This window comes from Melozone crissalis, unplaced genomic scaffold (genome assembly GCF_028551555.1).
Source record: "Melozone crissalis strain CALT ecotype California unplaced genomic scaffold, PUWL_Pcris_2 ptg000036l_1, whole genome shotgun sequence".
Lineage (NCBI taxonomy): Eukaryota > Metazoa > Chordata > Aves > Passeriformes > Passerellidae > Melozone > Melozone crissalis.
In genome coordinates this window covers 21,500,591-21,524,090 of record NW_026535814.1, presented here as the reverse complement: position 1 = coordinate 21,524,090, position 23,500 = coordinate 21,500,591, and the positions used below count along the sequence as shown (strand labels likewise).

Sequence of the window (23,500 nt, the reverse complement as noted above, 5' to 3'; positions counted from 1 at the left end):
GACAAAAATAGCATTCGCTGTCTGGGGCATATGATGGGTCCTCCTAGAGGCTTGTTTCTTGTTCTGTTCGACACTGAAATTCAAGTTTTATGAAGCTAGATCAAAGCCTGGAGAAGAGAAGGCTCCAGGGACACCTCAGAGCCCCTGCCAGGGCCTGCAGGGGCTCCAGGAGAGCTGCACAGCCCCTGGGGACAAGGCAGGCAGGGACAGCAGCCAGGCAATGGCTCCCACTGCCACAGGGCAGGGACAGATTTTGGCAGATTGGGAATTAGGAATTGCTGGCTGGGAGGGTGGGCAGGCCCTGGCCCAGGGTGCCCAGAGCAGCTGTGGCTGCCCCTGGATCCCTGGCAGTGCCCCAGGCCAGGCTGGATGGGGCTGGGAGCAGCCTGGGACAGTGGGAGCTGTCCCTGCCCATGGCAGGGGGCTGGGGGTGGGATGGACTTTAAGATCCCTTCCAACCCAAACATTCTATGACTCTGTGATATTATTTCCAAGTTTCACAGGAGATTGCAATTAATTCGTTGTAACTGTGCCAGGGCACTAAAAAGCCAAACCCTCACTGAGCCCACGGGGCTGTGTAGGGACAGGGTGGTGCCAGAGGTGAGCACTGTGAGGGCTCCGGGTATGAACCGGGCTCCAGACTCATGTTCTGCTTAAATCGTAGAACAAAGAGGGCTGTCAGCAACACCCATACCCTGTGACCTTCTGCAAGCAGAATGAGTCTGTTGTCTCCCAAAGTGGACCCAGATTCTTTCCTGTCAGAATGAGTTTAGAGGGCACAGCAATTCTCTTTCCAAGTGTAGCAAGCACCCACATACATACAAATACGTTCAAATGTGCTTGCACAGCCAGTGTGTTTGAGCAGAGCTGTGCCAAATCTGAGCTGCCCAAAGGATAGGGATTTGGACCTTAGGTTGCACAACAGCAGTGTCTTTCTAATTTTCATGTTGTAATTTCTTTGTTAGGGTTTTGAGTGAGAGTTTTGCTCAGGATGCTTTCTCCAGCTATTTCCTCTGGTTCTCACCCACAGAGTTTTACCCTCATTCAAGGCAAATGTCATCTCTCAGCAGCTATTAGACCCTTACCCTTATTGAATTAAGTGCAAGTAGATAAAATTGAAATATTGCAGGCTCTGCCCCTTTGATATTCTTATAAAATAGTAACAGGACAAACACAGGGATCATTAAAAGGAATTACATGCATACCTTGAGACACCTAAAACAGATTTGAGGATTTTTAGCTCAGAATAAGCCTTGTGTTTAATCTGAGCTTTGCAAATATATATTCTGTTTATACTGGACTGCGCTGATTTTTCCTCCTTAGCTCTCAGCCTTTCAGAGTTTAGTTTCCTGCCTGCCACTCTCTTGAAAAGTACAGGAGAGAGGTGGTGCTCAGCAAAGCACTGCCCTGTCAAGTCAAAGTCATCACATTCTGTAGGATTTTCATGCAGGAATTCAGTCCATGGTATATCACAGTCTGCTTATTGAGTTTCTATTTCAGTACGAGCTACAGTTAGGTCCTAGCCCGCCTCTGCCCTGTAAGTGGAGTTACAAGGATGTTATTTGAAATGCCAGACAAAAGGGGAATAAAACGATCTGTACCAAGATACAGGGGAAGGAATTTACTGCTTTCTATTGCTTTTACTTCTCTAGCAATAGGAGCATCCATTTCCCAACATTGGCTGGAAAGTGGCCATGAAATGCCGAACAATTTATGCCTTCAGTTGAAAAATACATTTCCTGGTCTCTGGAAATTAAACTCTTGGCTTATTTTGTAAATATTTACTTTTTTCTTGCCACATCAAATTCCTTTCTTCCATATTGTTTCTAATGTCATTGTCTTTCTAACTCCATTTTGGCAGGAAATCCTGTTCGTTAATGCAAAGCCTCCCTTAATTGTTCTAAGTTGTTTCTGATTTTGCTTATAAACCTACAAGTGTATGGTGACTTCTTGTTTTTCTACTTAATACAACAATATTCTAAATAATAATGTTAGCCTCTGTGAGGCAGAATGTGATATGGCTTTATAGCACATGACTTACAGATCTCTGCTCATATGTTAGCAGTGGCAGATAAAAGGGTACTCTAAAATTAATGAGATGTTTTGTCATGAAGATATCTTGAAGTATATAATTTATTAGGATCAAGTTTAGGATTGTAGAATTAAAAGAGTGGCCTTTTATGTTTGCTGTTTAAAAGGGAGATGGGACAGAAATAATTTTCTTACCCAGGCTGCATTAAAACCATTTGTGATGCCAGAGAGCGGCTCAGGTGAATGACTTTTTACATGGGCAGATATCAACAAGACAGCTTTAAACAGACAGAGGGCAGGTTCAGATTGGATATTAGGAAGAAATTCTTCATTTAAAAGCGGGGGGTGAGGCCCTGGCCCAGGGTGCCCAGAGCAGCTGTGGCTGCCCCTGGATCCCTGGCAGTGCCCCAGGCCAGGCTGGATGGGGCTGGGAGCAGCCTGGGACAGTGGGAGCTGTCCCTGCCCATGGCAGGGGGTGGCACTGGATGGGCTTTAAGATCTCTTTCAACCCAAATCACTCAGAGGTTCTGTAGTTTGGGATTTGCCCTGAAATAGCTGCCAGCTGTGGCACATAGCTGTTTCAAGGCGACACAAACTTATATTTTTAAGGCACAATATGAGAAAAGCAGAAAAAGGTCTGATCTCTGTCCAGCAAAATCGGAACATGGCAATACCTTCCTCGTGTGAATGTTCTACTGTTTGGGAGTTCTTCTCATTCCCTGATCCCTTGAACCCTCTTTGTCCGTCAGTGTGGCCCATGCTAACCATGTTATTTACATCCATGATATTTGTGGAGTCTGCACACTGTGAGTCTCTCGATTTCACATCATCTCCACAAGCCAGATGGACCTAATAGTAAATATAGCAAATCTTTATTCAGCAGAATTTAGTCATGTTTCACTTTACAAGATTAGAAAGAAAGATATAAAGTGCGTTCTTGCTTTCTGTTTATTCTGTTATTTAATATTTTAATTGGTTAGATTCTGTTTCCTGGGATCCTAAATGTCTCCCAGGCTTTAGAGTTGGTCTCAAATAAATAAGAGCAGTGCCTCTCTATGGAGTAAATGGCCCTGCAGAGGCCTTGGAGTTCTCCATGGCTATTGTCTCTCTTTATTTCTATTTATGTGCCATTGTAGCTTGGATAATTCGAATGCAGAATGCCTCAAGGGCTCTTTAGTAGACATGAGCACAGGGGTCTTAGGGATTTTTCTCTGCATTTATTTGTACTAAATGGATTTTTCCCAGTGCTATGTTCCTTAAGTGCTCACAGAGTACTTCTCCATTGCCCACAGACAGGCACTTGCTTACAACCTGTCCCCCATACAGGTCTATGGAACAATGCATTTATTGTATTTCAAGTGGAGCAGCACAGTGCATTTATTTTGTTCTGATGTCTGGTATGACACTTCACAGACCTTTATTCAACCAGATGGGCATTTCAGGTTGTCTGCTTGGAGACGTCTGTGCTGGGACATATCCATATCTAGAGTTCTTGTGCCACAGCACACACTTTGTTTTGCTGTAATCCTTTTTAAAAAATAGGTCAGCCCAAGGAGTGTTCCTTACATATACAGAAATCAAGGTATGGTTTTAACTTTTAGATGTCAGGTTTTGAAAATAAAATCTTTCTAGAGCTTTTTTCTAATATGATTGTCTCATTGTAAAATCCTTTTGTTTAAAAGGAGTATTTTTAGTGTAGCAAGGTTTTGATGTTTAGGGCTTTATACTTAAATCTTTAAAATAGAGAACAATAGTACATTTGGCATGTATATAGGAAGAGTGAGAAAAAGCAGCATAGAGTATTGCTGAATTGTTTGAGAACATTCATCCTCAAATTTTTTGATCCGTGGAGCTGTTTTTTTCCATTACCAGATAGTGGTTTGTGTTTGGGTGCTGTTCAGTTTGTTTGCAGCACTTCTGAACTAGGAGAGTGAGCAGAAAAAATTCAGAACATCTGAATTTCCAAACTTCAAATAAATTCTGAGGAGAGGTGCTTTGGTCCTCAAGTAGTTCTTTACTCAGCACATACAGAATATTTCTAGATACCCAGATAAATGAAAATTCACCTTTAGAAGCTCAGTAGTGATTTGAATTGTGAGAAATCCAATCCTTACCCCTTCTTGCTGTCATATAACACGATCTGACTTTCCTCTGCTGATGTCATCAGTTTGTTTCTATCCATGCCACTTTTTTTCACGCTTCCATCTCTTTCTTTGTATCACACCATCAGTCTAAACTCGTCTCATACCCTAGGTATTGAGATTGTCTTCTTTCCTCCCAGGTTTTTCTTCCCTCTTTGCCATTGCTTTGACAATGCAAATAGGAATTTATTGCACCTTGAGCCGGGCTCCAACCTCCTTTGTAAGGGTGCCCATGTAATGATAGTTAAGTTTCTAATAACTTTTTTTTTTAATGCTGGTATCTTGTAGAGTACTGTGTAAGCAAACTTCCTTTCTCCCTTTTCATATTTTTGGGTTTTTGGTCAATTCACTCTTCTCAAATCCATTGAATAAATGAGTTTTCAAGAATTTCATGGAGAAGTATGTTTTCTGGTTTAGATCCTGTACATTTTCATACAATTGTTTCAAAATCTTTCACGCAGGATGCCAGGGGCACTTGCTGCACAGCACAACTTTACTGGATATAAAATCACAGAATTGTTTTGGTTGCAAAGGACATCTAAGTTTGAGTCCAGCCCTGCTCCCCAGTGCTGCCCAGCCCACCACTGCCCCATGTCCCCAAGTGCCGCATTCACATGGCTTTTAAACACCACCAGTGTCCTTGGTGACCACAAAGTACATATATTTTTCTTTTTGATCTCAACTTAACTTTTAGTTGGGCAAAAATAGATGTGTGATGAAGACACATGAGGAAAATTTGGGAGACAGTCACAGCTCCCACTTCTGGAAGTGTTACTTTTTATTATTCAACTGTATTAATTAAAAAAATCTCACGTGGAGGAAAATCATATAAATGATTTGTAGAAGCCTGTTACAACAGGCGTACTGTGCTTTATTTTTCTTACAGTCTCATTGAAAGACCATCAGCAAGGCGTATTTTTTAGTGATGGTGATATCCTCTTTGGAATGAGTTTCACAATCACTGTTCTAGTATTATGCTCAGGACAAACTGACATGTTATTTTGGAGCATCCTATTCACTTCCTTAAAATAAAGTACACTCCTACCTTTCCTTCTCATTGTTCAAAGCTTTCAGAAAACTTTGTGGTAAATTCTAACTTCGGATTTCCTTTCAACTTTTAATTTTAGTTCTCACATCTTTTTTTCAAATTTAGTTATAAAAGCTGCATTTATACATTGGGGTTTTTTGATGTGAAAAGTGTACTTTATGAGCTTTTTCAAACTGATGTAAATTAGACTTTTTGAGGCACTTGTTAAATGAGTTTCCATATTGGCTTTTTTTTTTCCTTTTGGGATGTACACACTTTGTGGAGTTGACTTTTTGAAAGTGTTAAATTCATATATTACTGGTTTGCATTTTATTGTGTGTGCAAAGAGCACTTATTCAATTCACTGGTATTAGCAACCATTTCTATTTAGTCTGTATTAATTTCTTTTATTTATTGAAGTTCAGCCCTGAGTTAAATTAAAACCTGCTGTGTAAAGGGAGGTAAGAAATCAATGTTGTTTTTAATTCCTTAAAAACAAACAACCACAGGACCTTGAGACCGTTGTTCAGCCTTTAGTCTTCCTTGCTGGCTGAGCTCATCGCTGCTGCGATTTGATGATCTGTAATAGATCGCATTATCCCAGAATGGTGTGGGTTGCAGAGACCTTAAAGATGACACTGTGTGTGGTCAGGGGCACCTTCCACCAGACCAGGCTGCCCCAAGCCCTGTCCAGCCAGGCCTTGGACACTTGCAGGGATTTGGAGACTCCCAGCTGCACACAGCTCCTCTGGGCACCCCGTGTCAGGGACTCACCACCCTCACGGCCAGGAATTTCTCCTGATAATGCCAGCTGATGAGTCCTAATCTTCCTAACAGATGCCAGCTGTTACCTCATCTTGCTCTTATTCCAACTTGCTGTTTTGCTCACTATGCATTGGCCTGGATGTGCGTCTGTGAGGGAGGGAGGAGTTGAGATGAGGGACACCAAGATGATTTAATTGTTCTGGACATAGCTCTTTACTGTTATGAAAAGTCCATAATGGGTGAGATTGAAGGGCTGTCAGGCTCCATAGCCTGCCTGACAGTTGATGGAGAAGAGTGGATGAAAGAGGACAAATATTCCAGTAGAAAAATCCATATTCTTGTCAGCCTGTGCACGCTGCCCTTAGGGACCACAAAGTACATATATTTTTCTTTTTGATCTCAACTTGGCTTTTAGTTGGGCAAAAATAGATGTGTGATGAAGACATATGAGGAAAATTTGGGAGACAGTCACAGCTTCCACTTCTGGACCTTGTACCTTGTTGTGAGGAGGGGAACAACCTTGTTGTAAAGGATTTTTGCTTTTTAAAAATTGCATTATTCATGCCCTGAAAATCAAAATCAAGCTTAAAACCTTACATACACTGGAGACATGGCTGCTGCAAAATAAAGCAACTCTTCTAGAATGCAGCATTTGTTGGTGATGAAGGGTACTTCATAGAAATGCCTTTTGAGGGTTGCAACTAACCCTGTGCTGAGACTTTAAAAATTAGTCTGATATTTATCAAGGTGCTTTTCAGAGCTAGAGACAGAGGCACAATAATAAGTGAATGACTTGGAATTGAAGTTTTGCGCCAATTTAGGGAGCAACAGTATTTCCTAGGAAGCTCCAAATCCATTCCTAATCACAATATCTGGCCTTGATTTCTTTTTTTTTTCCCCTGTGTTTTGCTGTAGTGTTTTTGTGGGGGTGTTTGAGTTTGCATTTTTATTATGAAAAATTTAGTATGAAAAATCCTGCCATTATCCCTGCCCTTGTGCTTATCTAAGGGATGGTCCTTAGAGAAGGATTACCAATGGATGGAGGAGAGAATTGTGTTGCATTTTTCTAACCTGGATATCTGTGTTATGGGCACTGGTCCCACAAAAAATTGTCAGTATAGTGTGAAAGACATGAGTTTGTGGCTGGGAAGCAGAACTTTGCAAGGGGGAAGACAACAATTAATTTGCTAGGGGAAAGACAACAAAAGCCTCTGTACTGCTGCTCTTTACCTAGAAATCAGCCCCCAAGACCTTTCTTATGCCATAAACTCTACTTATAATACATGTAATTATTACAAAAAACCCTTTAAGGAATAAATAAGGAAATAATTTGTCCATTATTTTCCTTTCTGCTTTTCCCCCTTTTTCCCAATTTCTATTGGAATAAATAAATTTACTTTTTGCTATTCTGGTTCCATGCAGAGTACCATTGTATGTTCATTTTCCTCTTCATATGCATTGAACATATGCACTTTCCAAAATCTTGATCCCTTTTCCTTGTTTATATTTAAAATTCCTTTAAAGCCAAAATGCTTTATGTGTTTTGGAGAAGAATCTACTAGTTGGAAATCTGCGTTATTCCAAATTCTTCTTCTTTGTGAAATTTTCTCTGTCTTCTGGAGCAGACACCAGATTTAACCTGATTTTGCTGCATCCCACCATAAGCATCTCCAGCTTTTTTGCTGCATCCCACCATAAGCATCTCCAGCTTGGTTTTAACTGATTATTTTGTCTCCACAGCACTAGATGGTGCTGATGACAATATCTCTGAAATCTGAGTCTTCAAAGATACCCATGGTTGCAGAAGTAGTGCTACTGTTTGCTACCAAGGACCAGTTTGCAGATCCAGTTATTGATCTGAAAAAAAAATTCAGTCTGTGAGTGCAATAATAGAATTTGGGAGAGGGAAAAAGGTGGAAAGCTACCAATATATCTTAATTTCTGTGTTGCTTCTTCCCCTTTTATCATGGAATGTTCTAACGGTATTGACTAATAGCTGTGAGTTAGTGTAACTAATTCCTCGTGGCTGTGAGGAGTGTTGGAAAAGCCTTTTCCTGGGGCTCTTGACGAGCAGTGGGATGACAAGAGCTCATGACAAGCTAGCCATTCTCCCCTCTAAAACACACACAGTCATTCTTGGAAAACCTGATAGGAGTCCTGTAATGCTCCAAAAAGAAGTAAAGAAGTCCAAATGATGTTTTTAAATGCAGAAAGCCTAAAAACATCTGACACCTAACAAGAGAAAATGGCCTCAGGTTGCTCCGGAGTAGGTTTAGAATGGATGTTAGGGAAAAATTCTCCATGGAAGGGGTTGTTCTTTCACAGGCTGCCCAGAGCACTGGTGGAGTCCTCATCTCTGGAAGGATTTAAAAGCCACTATTTAAAAGTGGATGTGGCACTTGGGGACATGGGTCAGTGGTGGCCTCGGCAGTGCTGGAGGAATGTTGGGCTCAATGGTCTTAGAAGCTCTTGCAGTATGGGGATGGGTTCATCTGTGAATTGATAGCCATGTTTAGGCTATCCAGGGCTTTAGAGGAGTATCTCACTCCTTGCTGCTGCCGAGCATTGCCTGATGGTCTTTGCCCACTGCTGCTACTCACACCAGTCTCCTTGTAAATCAGGTTACCCCATCCTCTGTGAGTGTCATTGCCCTGCTTTTTTCCAGAATGCAAGAAAAATATGTTTATTTCTCTGTATGTGTATGGACCTCTGATTTAACAGATTATAAAGCTAAGGTAATCCTTTTTCAATTGACTTAGGCTAAAATAAATTTGAAAATAATATGTAAAATGCAATAACTCAGCCTCAAAATACATAAAACTTTTATCATATACTCAGATTTCTCCTATCTAAGCAATAGGTTATTAAAATGGATAATATATGAGGTACTTAAGTATATATTACAATGTATTGCATGAGGTGCTGCACTTAAAAATTGCATTCTAGTGAACACAAACTATTTATGAACTACAATTGCATGTATGTCATTCCTTCTGTGACAGTTTGACTTTTAAGAATTTAATAATGAACGGAAAATGTTCTTCAGAGCATATATTGTATAGAATGTTTCTGATTCAAACTCTGCTGTTACTTACCCAGATGCTAAATAAATAAATAAATAAATAAATAATACCATTGTGCATTACATTCTAAAAATTTTGTGTGTATAATACGACACCTTTCCTTTCTGAATAGTCTTAACTATTTCAGGACACTCTCATGAAGTTATTTTAATTTCTTTTTCCCCCAGTCTATTTTCTCTGTTGTCTAAAAAACACAACAAAGTGCTGGAGCAAGCCACGCAGTCCTTGAGAGGTTCCTTGGGCTCAAACGACTCTCCACTTCCTGATTATGTGAGTATCAAAATGAATGTTGTAATGGGTGCTTCGGAATTCAAGTCATGCATCCCTAAATCTGCAAAGAATCCTCAGACTGTGGCAGCTGAGCAACCACCAACATCAAAATACAGGAACCTGTATGAATGATGTCATGTCTGAAACATCTCTAAAAAACAAGAGTTACACTTAGAAATGGCAGAGCAAAACCACAGCTATGCAGAGGGAAGAGACTTAGTGTCAACTCATGCTTTTCGAGCCATTTGTAATTCAGAATATTTAAATGACACCATTGAAAACGGCATTTTTAAGAAGTGGGCTTTAGCATCCACAGAATCTTAAAATGCCTAAAAATGATTGAAAACAATTCCCAGTGAGCCTCTGAGGGAGTACTGGAGTCATGGGGTAAATTAGTATGTTCTGAGTACATGCTTACTTAGAGTTCCCTTCAGTTTGCTGAGCCAATGCCCACAAGTAGGCAACAATTTTGTATTTAATTGCACAGCTTGTTGGGAAATCTCTGCTTTGGGTGGAAGAACGTCTTGAATAATATCTTTGTGCTGCTGAAGTATCTTTGGTCTGTACTCGTTTGAACCCTCACTGCAGTACTGTGTGCACGAAAGAAAAGTTGATTTATCATTTGCTTAGGATTTTTGAGCATGAGAATGTATCAGCTGTTTTATTTTCAGGGCTAATGCATGATCCATAATATGCCTGCCTGAGACTTTGCATATCCTATTACTCTAGCATTAAATATAAAAATATCTAAAAAGATAATTTGGTATAATAGTTTAATGACTTAAATAGGGAAACAGCATGATACACATCTGCAAAACACATAGGCACACATAGGCATGTGGTAACATACATATGAAGATCTATATTTTAAGATGTGTATGCTTGAAAAATATTTTATAGGTTTTGAACTTTTTAACTTGCTGGATGTAAACAATACTGCGGTTAAGGAAAGGCCCAGGGGGAAAGGCTTTCTATATGAAGTTGTCCCCTTACATTCAGAAAGAGCTGAACAATGCAGCTGATAGAGCTGGGAAAGCTCCCTGGAGTACAGCCAAGAGGCTTAGATACACCACTGATTTTTTTCTTTTTACTCTTGGTATGATGTAGGGATGGAAGGGGGAAAGAGATCCCTTGAAAAGATTGGTGTAGGGGAGAGTAAATTAAGTTCATGGCCTATATTTTGAAACAAAAAGGTAAACTGTTAAGGCATGGCTTTCTGGTCCTCTCTTTTTCCTTTTCAAATTGCTCATGTTACAGCTCAGCCTGAAACATAGGCAGTTGACTAAAAAAAGTTGGGGCCAGATTTCATCACTTCAGCATATTCTGCTTCTGAAAGCCTGTGTTTATGTTGTGTGTAAGAACAAGGAGGAGTGTAGGAGTGGAGGGGACTGAAATGTCAGAAGTCCTGGAGCACGTTTTACCTCTGTATCTCAGTATGGAGCTAAGGAAAAGGGTGATTCCAATATTGCCTACTCTGCACAGGTCTGTTTGTTGAGAGGTGGAGGTTTGCCTAATAAGCAGTTCTCTTGCCAGGTTGTGTTTGGACCAAATAGTATTTTAAAAATTCCTTTTTCACCATTTTTTCATTCACTTTAATTTAGAAATTTTTCATTTTCTTACTGTGCTTTGTAATCCAAGTGGGAATTTGCATGGAACCCGAATCCAAGGGTTAAATCACATAAAAGTATTCTAGGTGCTGTTTAAGATGTTGTCTTAAATTCTGTGTGTTTGAACCATGGTACTCTCTATATTCTAGTAAGTTTTGGACCCAATACACAGTTCCTAAGCTTATACTCACTGATGGTGGTGGTAGGAATATAGTGAGTTCTACCTTTACATGTTTATTAATGTTCTTTTTGTGAGTTATCTGCTGCAGTTTTCCATCAGATTTGTGGAGTAACAGCAGACCTGGGAACTGGAGTAAGGAACTGACCCCGTTGGCCTTGATATTGTTCTTGCTGGGGTTTTTCTGGTTTTTAAAAAAGAAAAGAGCAACTTGTTTCATTTATTGAGGCTGGACCAGTGTCCTTTCCTGATAAACTCTTGTCAGTGCGGTGGATTCAGGAGCAGGATGGAGAAGGCAGCAGGACAGAGGCAACCACCCCCAGTCATTATTGCCTCAAAGACACAATCCTATGTTAAGACTATTATTCATTGTTAGATACAATCCTTTGTTAGACTGTTATTCATTGTTTTTGTTGCAGCATTGACGTGTTTTGAAATACTACATATAATCCAAATAGAAATGGGAAGAATCCACTTAAGTTTATGTTTCTTACTTTCTTGCATTCAATGAAAGCATGTTTTCCAATATTTTTAGCAAACAAGAAAACTGGTAATAAAATAATTGAGAATTTTGCTTCTTTCAGTTCAAATCAAGACGTATTACTTAAGTAAACATATCAATGATTTTCTTAGTAATTTCATTACAGCCTAATGTAATTTATCAAATCAGAGGTACTTAACAGCGTAAATAGAGACATGTTAACTTCTCTTGGGAAGTAACACGTCAGATGTGGTGTTGGAGCTACCATCTACACCAAAAATTTCTTTTCAAGGATTTCATAGTATTCTTTATGATTTTTGAGTGCTTCCCCGCTTTTTAAACTACACCTGGTAATGAGAGATTCTCCTTAACTCTTTCTATGGAGAAGAAGAGAGTAAATTTTTATTTTTGACAAGTTCATGTAATTTTCTTGCTGATATGAGAAAAACCAGTTTCCTAAATGGAAAAATTGAGGAAATTAAAAATTAAATGTAGATATAGATATGGTATTAGATTTAAGTAGTTTGGCAGACATCATCACTTGAGTTTTACCTCCTGAATTTTGGGTTTAAAAAAAGTTTGTCCTAGCCAGATGAAGCTTAAATGTGTTAGGAAAAATTGTAAAAATAATCCCACTTAATGGCAATATATTCAATTATTTAGTACACAGCATTGTAATTTAAACAGCACGTCAGTGGTGGATGAAATATGGGATAAAAACCTTGTAGAGTAATATCAAACTTTTCATATTAATAGACACATTAATCAATATATGGAGAGCCATTCTTTAATCCCCTGTCCAAAATCTGTTGGATTTTGGGTTATTTAGCATAGAATGAAAGCATGTTGGCAACTCAAAGGGAAAAATGTAAAAAATACAAATGTAGTGAGCTTTGTGTGTGCATGTATATGTATAAAAATATATGTTTTGATGTGTAGTTATATATATAAAGTCTGCAGTAGCAAAGCCTGGTAGTGCTGGAGACTTCCCAATCAGAGCTGACTTCTCATGACTCCTTCCCAATCCAGTAAATTTACCCACTCTGCAAAGCTGGCTTTCATGGAGGGCTGGAATTCTGCAAATGTTGATGAGTTTTTCTCTCATCTTGATAACCAGAATTAAACTTTGCATCTGGATGATGAGATTTCTGTATTATTTTCTTTTCCCCCTCAGTTTGTGCTCCATAATGGGCTAAATGAATTCCAATATTTAGATTCTTCTTTGATTTTTTCCTGATTTATACGGTAAATAGAAAGCAGCTGTCTGTTTAACCATCTAACTCTTGAAACTCCTAGGCCCCTCAAGCGTCATCTGGAAGTAATGTAGCTTGTAAAACAAAGCTAAGAAGAAAAAGCAATGTTTGTTTTATGTGGGATGAATGACTTCAGTTGGGGTCCCTCTAATTCGGCCATTATGGGGGTTATTAAAAAGCAGTATTACAAAAGTGGTTTCAACAAAAAAGAAATTTGGGGGGGTGGGAGCTTATATCTTGTTATTACATTTGATTATATTCAAACCTCCAAGTACTTCATAAATTGTCCTTCGTTTGAGTTTCCCCAAGAGAGAACCATCCCAGTCTCTCCCATGTACATCAAGAGATGTAAAAAGGTTCCCCTGCATCATTTACTTCCTAAGAGAAAATTACCTGTTATAATTAAGAGCTCCATATTTATCTTAGAAACTTGAAATTGCTAAAGAGTAGGTAAAATCAGGTGCATGAACTGCAGTGTTTGGTGTCTTTTAAACATAATGGAACAGATCTAGAATCTATTTATGTTCTAGATTCAGTTACGTGCAGAGAAGTTAATTTTATTCACTAATGATGTGAACAATTTGACCTTTAAATAAATGTTGCGATGTTTAGGGGATTAGAAGGAGATGATCTGTAAGCCTTTCCAGCCCAAATCATTCTGGCATTATATGATTTTATGAATCATAGAGCCATTTGGAGTGGAAAAGACCTCCAGGTTCATCAGGTCCTATAAAATATTCTGTGCTTGCATATCTAATATTACATGAGGTATCCTGCAGCTCTGATTTTTTTAATTATCTAAAGAGCAGTTTAATGCAGAGCTCTGCCATCACATAGAAGTGTTCTCCTATAGACGTGTGCTATCACGAAGAAGTGGGAAGTCTTCCCCACAATCATCTGATGACTCCAGAAATGATGCAGAAATGAAATTAAACCTATTTCCAAATAAACTGGTCGGCTGTAATAGAGTTACTGTGATGCAATTAACGTTGTTCAGCTGGTAGTCTGTAAAGTACTGCTCGGTGGTAACTGCTAAGAACTCACAAAATATGTAGAACTGGCTACACCATTGGCGGAATGGGAAACTTTTGCCAAATTAAATCAAGACTGCTGCCTGAGATATGCCCATATTTGTCAAATACTGGAGTGAGGAAAAAAAACTAAGGTAGTTTTGTTTTGTTGTCTTGGTTTTTTTTTGTCATAATCTTTCTTTAAAATTCAGAAACCACCTACTTACCACCCAAAGCACTGCCTAGGTCTCTTCAGTGTTTTTATTGTCTCTATTTTCTTCCATTTCAAAATGGCATCAGGATACCCAGTAAGATTTTTTTTTTAATGCCTTAGTCATGCATCATTAGTAGTCCAAAAATCTTGATTTTTGTGTGTGAATTTTTAGTATCTCATGTTGTCTAGAGGAATAAACTTAAAATGTGATTATACAAGAGAATTTTTATTAGGGTGTTGTTTAATGAAAGCATATGCTAAAGCAATGTAGTATTGGGTGGGTTTTGAATACTATGTGCATTCTAGCTGTTCAAGTTGCACTTAATAGGAGAGTCACCTTGTTTTGCAGTATAATACCTTCTTTTTGATTACTCTGACTTGATGGCTGATGAAGTAACATTTTCAATATCAGGTTATTCTTGGTTTGCCTGTCTCCAGTATTGAGCAGAGGGCCTAAAAATACTTTTTCTAAATATTAGTCATACCCTCCTTCAGATGAATTATATTTTATAGAATATTACTCCTACCTAATCTGCCTATTTTTATATCACCAAAAAATAGCTATTTCAGAATAGACTGAAATAACCAACCTAACCCAAATCTAAAGCAGGCTTTTCTATTGAGTAATAGCTGAATTCTGCAGTTCTGTCTGAATTCTTAATCAGTTCTTTCCTTTAAATGAATTGAAACTTTCATAAGAAAATGCTGCATAAATTATCCTTAAACAGAAGAACTATCCTAAAATCCTGTGAAAAAAGATGTTGGTGAAGTTCAGTCTCTTAAAACTTCTGTATTACTATGAAGTACTAATAGTTATTTGCAGCTGGCTTTTGCATTATTATGTCTTTACAAATACATTTCTTGTGATTGAAAGATTTTTACATTAAATACATTGAAGAACATCAAGATGATGTTCTTCAATAGGATGTTGGTCTTTCATCACCCAGGACTTCTACAAAAGTGCCATTGGTGTCTGGTATTTGTGTTACATAGATGGTTTTAAGCTTTATTTCACTTAGAAATTCTCATTATTTTGGCAAATAGGGATGAAAATTAATTTGGTTTGAAGGAACATATACTATGGCAGTAGCATCTTATAATTATCTGATTTAAAATCTTTCATTCTTCAGGTTTATGAGAAAGGAAAACAAATAAATGGAAGAACACCTGCTAAATTTCAAAACCCCTTGTTTTGCTTGTTAGAAACATTTGAAATAAACCAAACATGATAATAATTTTTTACTTTTTCTTCTTTAAAATAGTTGTAGAGCTTTAGGACATTGTCATTATTTTGCAGTAAAGGGTATAAATTATGGCATTTGTTCAAAGTCTGCACTCAAACCCCATGTTTTTTGAGAAGACTGCTTAAATGAGTGTTCTTAAAAGAGGTGATTAAACTGAAGAAATTGTAAGAGATTGTTTTATAAAAGGATGAGATCTTGGGGTTCCTTTGCTCCTCCCTAAGTTAAGCAGGAGAACTTTGTATGCTGATTTTTTTCCTGCACAGCTAATTGGGTTGCATTTGAGAGAACTGGAAGCCTGGGAACGCTTGTTTTAGAAGGGCCTTAGATGTAGCTGTAGATAGAAAATGTGATGCATTATTCAGATAAAGCCCTCATAGGCCTCTCTATAGAACTGTTTATTACTGCCATGTAAACCAACATTTGTTTTATTCACACTAATGGCAAGTATTGAAGTGTTTGGATGGAAAAAGCAGCAGTACTGATCTCCAAAGCGCCCTTCTTTGCTGATTTGGTCATTAGATGCTTTTCCTGCTGCCTCTTTCACATGAGTGGGTTGTTCAGGGTTTCTCAGAAACCAATTATTCACCTGGATGGTTCATCTTGGTCAGACGTCCACAGACAAACAGAACAAACTAATGCAGTAGCTCTCCAAAGAGTAGGATTTATTTTTATAACAGCAATCTATTTCAACAATGCATTAAAACAATTTTCTGGTGTTCCTAACGCAAGGTTTTGATTGAAAAATGTAGTGCTTTAAAACCATAAGTATGTGACCATATGTTATAAACATCCCGGTAATTGTTTTTTTAAACATGCAGCCATATAAAGTAGAGGAAATGGACGAGGAAGAACATATGTACCAAACCTTTTAGGCTGTTTGGTACTAAATGTCTAACTGGAATTGGAATTTCTGTGTGCTGCTTTTTCTCTATGAGATATTGGCGGAACATGTTGTACCTTCCATTTCCAATTTCTCCTCTTCATATTTTACAGGGACATTTACAGACTAACCAGTGACATTTTTGTATGTTTTTAGTTGTTTTAAAAAAAGCCATCCATTACTACCAAAGGATACTAAGAAGTTATTTAAAAAGTAACCAAACATAGATCTTCAGACTCCTTCATTGCAGATATCTGTGCTTTGACACTGGAAAGACAAAGAAAATAATAGAAATTAGGGTGAACCAAGACACAGTGATTTTGAGAAACATGCTATAAGAGGAAGATAGTGTGCTTCACATTGGATAAAATGATGGAAGAAGTTATTCACTTGTGGAGATGCTGCTCAAATCTGTCTGAAATGAAATGTCCACACCTCCAGTGCTGGGGACAGCTCTGGGCCCTCAGCACAAGAGAGACACCGAGGGGCTGGAGCGTGTCCAGGGCAGGGAACGGAGCTGGGAAGGGGCTGGAGCCCCAGGAGAGGCTGAGGGAGCTGGGAAGGGGTTGAGCCTGGAGCAAAGGAGGCTCAGGGGGGCCCTTGTGGCTCTGCACAGCTCCTGACAGGAGGGCACAGCCGGGGGGAACAGGGACAGGAGCAGAGGGAACGGCCTCAGGCTGGGCCAGGGCTGGCTCAGGGTGGACATTGGGGAAAATTCTTCATGGAAAGGCTTGTCCAGCCGTGGGACAGCTGCCCAGGGCAGTGCTGAGTCCCCATCCTTGTAGGGATTTAGAAGCCATGTGGATGTGGCACCTGGGGACTTGGGTCAGTGGTAGCCTTGGCAGTGCTGGGAGAATGGTTGGACTCCATCTCTGTGGGCTTTTCCAACCTAAACAGTTCTGTAATTCTATAAAATGTTGAAACAGGACCATTTTCAACCTCTGCAGAGCCACATTTATTACATGTTGTGTCCGTGTTACTGAAGCAAGTTAATCTCATCAGTTTACAATTTATCTTCTCGGAGAGGTCTTGTGCCCCCTGAGCAGCATTTCACAGTGTCATGCCGAGGGCAATTCTCCCACTGGTGGCTGTTGTTAGTATTACCTATAATGTTACACAACTGCTGCTGATTGGCAGTGTGGGTGGCCAGGAGACTGAATGATGGGTTGAAGGCAAGGAGAGTATTTTAAAGGGAATGAGTCAACCATATTAAAAGACAGTCTTGGTATGAAGTGAATAAGAAAAAGGCTTGGATATGAAAAATTATTAATATAGACAGAAATCCAAAACCAAAATTGGATTTTGAAAAAGGGTAGGCTCCTCTCTGCTGCTCATATGAAGTATCACATGGAGCAAAATAAGCCACTTACTGAAAACTGATTTCCTCATCACCTGGCCTGAAAACAGATTTAAAGAAATGTAGAAGGGAGAATTTACATTTTGTTTATCTCCACTGACAAGAGTGGATTCTTGTTCTCTGTGAAATACCTTCCTGAAAAACCTCTCAGAAAATTTAGAGAATGTATTTAGAAGAAACAGAAATTTATAAGTCTGTTACTCATTTTTATTGAATTGTATGGGCAACCTAATGTTTTTCACAGGTGTAATTGAAAAGATAAACTTTTAATTCCCTTTCATGTAATCAGCTATTTCTCCTAATTTTCTCATTTCTTTGTTGATTAGGAACTAAGCGAATTAGTGGAATACATTGCATATTTCATATGCTAAGTCAGTTTTTATAAATTGGAATTCTTCCACAGAATTGGTTAATTATAGAAACAATAACCCAGATTTTGCACAAAAAGTAGCAATTCTTAACAGTCTCCGAGTTAGAGTTAGAGAACTAGGGGCGTTCAGCTTGGGGAAGAGAAGGCTCTGGGGAGACAAGCCTCTAATACATTGCCATGGTTTAATCCTCCTGTATTTGTTATCCCCAGCACTTTTGGGAGATGTCTGATTGCCTTCACTTCTCTGAAACAAAGTTGAGACACGTAAGATACCTTTTTTTTTTTTTTTTTCCCATTTGCCCTTCAGATATGTTACTGGAATGTGGTGGAGCTCTTCCAGAGCTGCTCTTGCTCATACTCAGGCTGGAGCCCAAGCTGGGTGAGCTGTGGCCCACTACTGAACAACACATTCTCCAAAGACATTGTGTTCCAATGCATTTTTGTGTTGCTGTCAAGCTGGCACTGTGTGTACAGAGCCTGTTCCACTCCAGCATTTGTGTGTGTGTTAACCCAAACCCTTGACCTCAAAGATAATGTTGGCTAATAACGAAAAACAGCCGTCCTGTTCTAGAGAAAATAAGATGTATTGTAACATTGCAGGTTCAATTTGCTTTATTCACTGCAATAGGACTCATTATCTGAAGTATATCTGTTCTCCCCAGATAAACTGTGGAGAAAATGGATGTTGCAGTTCCCAAAGGCAGTTCTTTCATCTACTCACCAGCAGATAATTTGTGGCACTCACAGAGAAATAAGATGCTTACTCAATGCAGCCAAAAAAAGTTATCTGAACAAATAATGACAAGTTTTCCCATTCCAGTACTAATCTTCTAGATTTTGATAAATTGAGTCAATAGGAAGAGTCATGTTACATTCCCATGGGAAAAAACTTTGTGGAATTTTTCTGATACGTAAAATTATTTTTCTGCAGTACATTAGCCATCTTAATGTGTGGTAAGTTAATTAAAGTTTGTTAGAAAACTTAGTGTAAATTATAGGTAACCAGTTATAGTCACAAGCAGGATTTGGTGAGGAAGAGTTGAGGGACTCTGGGATGGATGTACAACATACCCAGGTGCTTCACTGTCTTTCAGCAGTAATCTCTCATCTTGTCCCTGTCTGTCACTGCTGAGCTTTATGAACCAGGCTATACAAAATTAACTTTGGTCCCAAAATAGACAAGGCTTCATAAATATTTCAGGAAATTTTATTTAGTTGGATAATGCAATTTTTACATATTTCCATCAGGAGCATTGTGCCTCAAAATCTGAGAAAATACCATCTGTTGCTCATAGTTCATTTTGGAACAAATGCCTCTGTACATAGACTTCTGCAATTATTTTCTGTGAGTTTTGGGTTTTCCACATCTCAGTTAAAGGTTTGGTTTTTTGGCATTCAGGCTGCAGCTGCTCTGTGCTTCCAGAACATTTAGCAGCACAGTGGTCGGCAACTTCTGTGTTTATCAGAACTGATGCAGTGTCTTTGTGACCAAATGTATTTCAAAAATAAGATGGAATGTAGTAAAAACAGATTTAATCTAAAAGATACCCATTTACTTGGTTTGTTTGCTGTCAGCCCTCAGAAGGCTCTTTCTCATCTCCTTACAATTTCCATTTCATTCAGCTCAAGAGAGCAGTTCTTGAAATTTGTTCATGGAGGTTTTTTGGGCCCAGGTTAATATAATAAATGATACTTTTACTGTCAGTGACTAGTTTTGAAGAATTGGAAAGGTAAGAGGAAAACAAAGCCACTTTCTTATATTTTCTAATCTTAGAAGAACCTATCTCCCTTATACTGAAAACCACTTCAAAGCTCAATAGTGTGATTTTTCTGATAGGTTTCACATATCTTTGTTAAGCTATTCCCTTTAATTTTCAAAATATTTAACACCACTGAAAGAATGAATATAGCACATGTGCTGAGTGGTGTCATAAAGAATTACTTCTTTAACCATGCTGCTATCTTTTAAAGTATCATAAGAAATAAAAGCATTTTCCATGATTTATCTTCAGCGCTGGTGTGAGATGATGGCTGTAAAGCAGCTTATTCCTGCTCACAGGAGTTTGGGAATCTTGTGCCATAACATCTTGTCGGCTGTCTGCTACCTGGGACCTGACATTTTGTATCATGCACTGCTGCGGTTTACTACGAACCATGGTATAAACTTTCATGTGTGCACATTGTAACCTTCTACACGAACAGCAACAGGTTAAATCTACCTTTTTTGTAATTACTGTTTTTAGACACGCCTAATATTGTCAAGAGGGTTTTTTTTTCTGTTTTGTGGTGCTTTTCTATTGTTGTCTTACCCATCCCAGTGTCCCCTTGCAGTGATTTTTGGTGTTTGAGCAGAGCAGGAGTCTTGCTCTGTGGCAGCAGGGGCAGGGTGTGGCCTTGGCAGTAACACCATTCCCTTGCCTCCTTGATATTCCCCGAATTGTAATGATGGATATGTCTGCTCTGTGAACCCCTTCTCACTTTCTTATTCCTCCCACAGAAATTTCAATAGCAATTTTCACCCCAAGGGCAGGAATACAGAATCTTTTGGCTACTGGGTAGAGAGAAGCACTGACTTTTCCCACTGACATCCTGTGCATCATCAGGACCAGAAAATCTTCTGCTTGGATAGTATGGAAATTATGGAAACTCCATTCAGTCTCTGTATGGAGGACTTGGATTACACAGTCTTGTGTGTGAAGTTTTTTCTCTTAGATAGGGTCAGAATTATTCAGATTGATACTTTCAATGGGAGAGAACAGTTCCAAGGCATTGATGGTTTTCCTGTGTCATAGCAGAGATGCTGAACCACAGGATCTGATCAGTGAGGAACCGTACGAGAACTTAGGAATTCAGATTCTGTGGAGTTGACAGCTTTAGTCAGGGATCAGTGTATATTCAGCTTGTTTTGGTACCTTCTCAATTAAAATTGCTTAGACACTGAAGGTTGGTCTGCAAGACCATAGAATTGTAGGATCCATTTGCTTTGGAAAAGCCCTCTCAGGTCTGGGTTGGAAAAGTCATTGAGTCATTCCCCCAGCTGCCAAGGCTACCACTGGCCCAAGTCCCCAAGTGCCACATCCACATGGCTATTAGATCCCTCCAGGGGTGGGGACTCCACTCTGGGCAGCTGTGCCAGGGCTGGACAGCCCTTTTATGAAAGAAATTTTCCCTACTGTTGAACTTGAACTTCCAGCAGCACAGCCTGAGGCCGTTCCCTCTGCTCCTGTCCCTGTTCCCTGGGAGCACAGCCCGACCCCCCCGGCTGTGCCCTCCTGTCAGGAGCTGTGCAGAGCCACAAGGGCCCCCCTGAGCCTCCTTTGCTCCAGGCTCAGCCCCTGCCCAGCTCCCTCAGCCTCTCCTGGGGCTCCAGCCCCTTCCCAGCTCCGTTCCCTGCCCTGGACACGCTCCAGCCCCTCAGTGTCCCTGTTGTCCTGAGGGCCCAGAGCTGACACCAGGATTGGTGTAATCTGTAAATACTGGGTGATTTTCTCGAGTGACAGCAGGTGGTTCACAGGAAACATGCTAATAGTTGTATATGTACTTCTGCAGACAGTGTTACAGTTATTACTGCTAAGCATAATATGAAGGATGAAGAAAATATTTGATAATATAGTCAGGGATTATGCTGGGGTGAGGGTACTGGCAGATTAATTACTTCCTGCAACTGTAGTGTATTGTATGTAGTAAAATTTGGGAGGTGGGAAGGAAAAACATTAAGAAAATTGTTGGGTTTTAACTGCTAATTGGTGGGGTTTTTCTGGCCATTTGCAAGATGTGATGTTTTGCCATCTTATTCTTCTTCATGATAAAAATATGGGTTTTATTTCAATTAAATATGTTAATTGAAATAAACATCACATAGAATAGAAAGAATAAGAGCCCATTTGAAAGAAACATTAAAATATGGTAAGGATGCTTAAACCTGGAGTTAACTATGAAGTCAAACACAAAACTGAATGCCTGTATTAGCAACTGTATCTTCATAGTAAATTGTTAAATTTGCTCCTTTTTGGAGAACCACTCACTTGCTTCAAAGAGCCTCATCAGAAATCATCTCTAAGATACACATTAAGATCTACAGATTTCAGTAGGTACTATTTACATTGCTATTAATACTACTGTTGGGTTTAATGCATAAATTGGAAACTTTGTCTTATATGAGACCTGCATTGCTCCTGATGGGATCCCACAAAGTAGAAAAGTACTTTTTACAAGAGCATGGAGTGACAGGACAAGGGGAAATACCTTCCACTGCCAGAGGGCAGGGACAGATTTTGGCACATTGGGAATTAGGAATTGCTGGCTGGGAGGGTGGGCAGGCCCTGGCCCCGGGTGCCCAGAGCAGCTGTGGCTGCCCCTGGATCCCTGGAAGCCAGATTGGATGGGGCTTGGAGCAGCCTGGGACAGTGGGAGGTGTCCCTGCCCATGGCAGAGGGGGTGGAGCAAGATGGTCTCTTTCCCTTCCAACCCAAACCATCCAGTGATGGTTATCATTCCATGATAATTGTCAAGGTTTCAGTTCTTGCAGCGCTTACTGCTGTGTAACTTCTCCAAACAGTTTTGCTGGTGACATTTTGCAGCTAAGCTGAATGTGTAGGGCTGAAATCAGAAACTTTTTCACTTGGGGAATGTCTTTAAAGTCCTCGAACTCTCCTCAAGGTCGATTGGTTCTCTTAATTAAAGCCTGTATCAGGATGATCTATTTTACCTTTGTATGGTGGAGTTGGGGTTGCATATGGGACTTGTTCTTTCTTGTTCTACCAGTCAAACTAAACAAAATCTTCCCATACCTCTAGGGAATACTGCTAAGTTTCGTGGAGAAATGGAGAAATCTTCATTTCCTTTCAACAGCAACAAAACCTCATTAGTATTTCAAGCATGGTATGACTAAATAAAAATTCACCGTTTTAATTTTCTTAGTAGAAATGTTGTCATCTTCTAGTAGCAGTTGCTTCCCAGGTTTTGTGTGATCTTAGAAAATGATTGGGTTCAGTTTTACTAAATACTGTTTGCATTCTGTTGTCATTGTTGCATGTGGTTTGGGAATAGTGTCTTTGAGTGTTAGAGTTCCCAACTGGTGACTTCCAGGTATTTTGGCTGTTGTGGTGGATCCCCTTATGCTGAAGCTTCTTGGGGGCTTAGACCAGCCTCTGAAGCTTGACCCTGGGTAGATGTCTTCCAGAATAATTTGCCTTTTCTAAGCTAGTTTGGTGAAAATCAGGTTATTTGATTTCATTTGCTGATCTAGTATAAGGTGTCCCTGCCAATAAACCTTCCAAACCAAACCATTTTGGGTTTCTGTGACTCTGGAAATTGCAAAATCCTCAGTAAACAGGTAAAAATGACACAGGGCTGTGAGACTGAGGCATCACCAAGAATCAGTAAAGCACTGAAGGAATCTGGGCAGTTTTATAGTAGTTTTTGATTGATTCTGGAGCCTGACTTTGAAGGAAATGGAGGATAAGTTAAAATATTTCAAAGTGAAGTGGTTTAGGATTGGAATTTCAAACACAGGAAGGGCATGGATGGAAGAAGAGATGAAAGTGATGGGGTGAGCAGGAGATGAGCAGTGGGTTAGCTGTAGGTCAG

The 23,500-nt window shown here is 39.5% G+C and overlaps 1 protein-coding gene across 3 annotated transcripts in view; it reads left to right on the top strand.

The window, feature by feature from the left end:
• The window catches only part of DYM (dymeclin), a 209,594-nt gene that overhangs the window by 134,182 nt on the left and 51,912 nt on the right, over nt 1-23,500 (top strand). For all 3 annotated transcript variants that reach the window (XM_054283294.1, XM_054283293.1, XM_054283296.1), the window contains one exon: nt 9,215-9,317. In XM_054283294.1, coding sequence (XP_054139269.1) covers nt 9,215-9,317 — 103 coding nt within the window. The remainder of the gene's footprint in view (nt 1-9,214; nt 9,318-23,500) is intronic.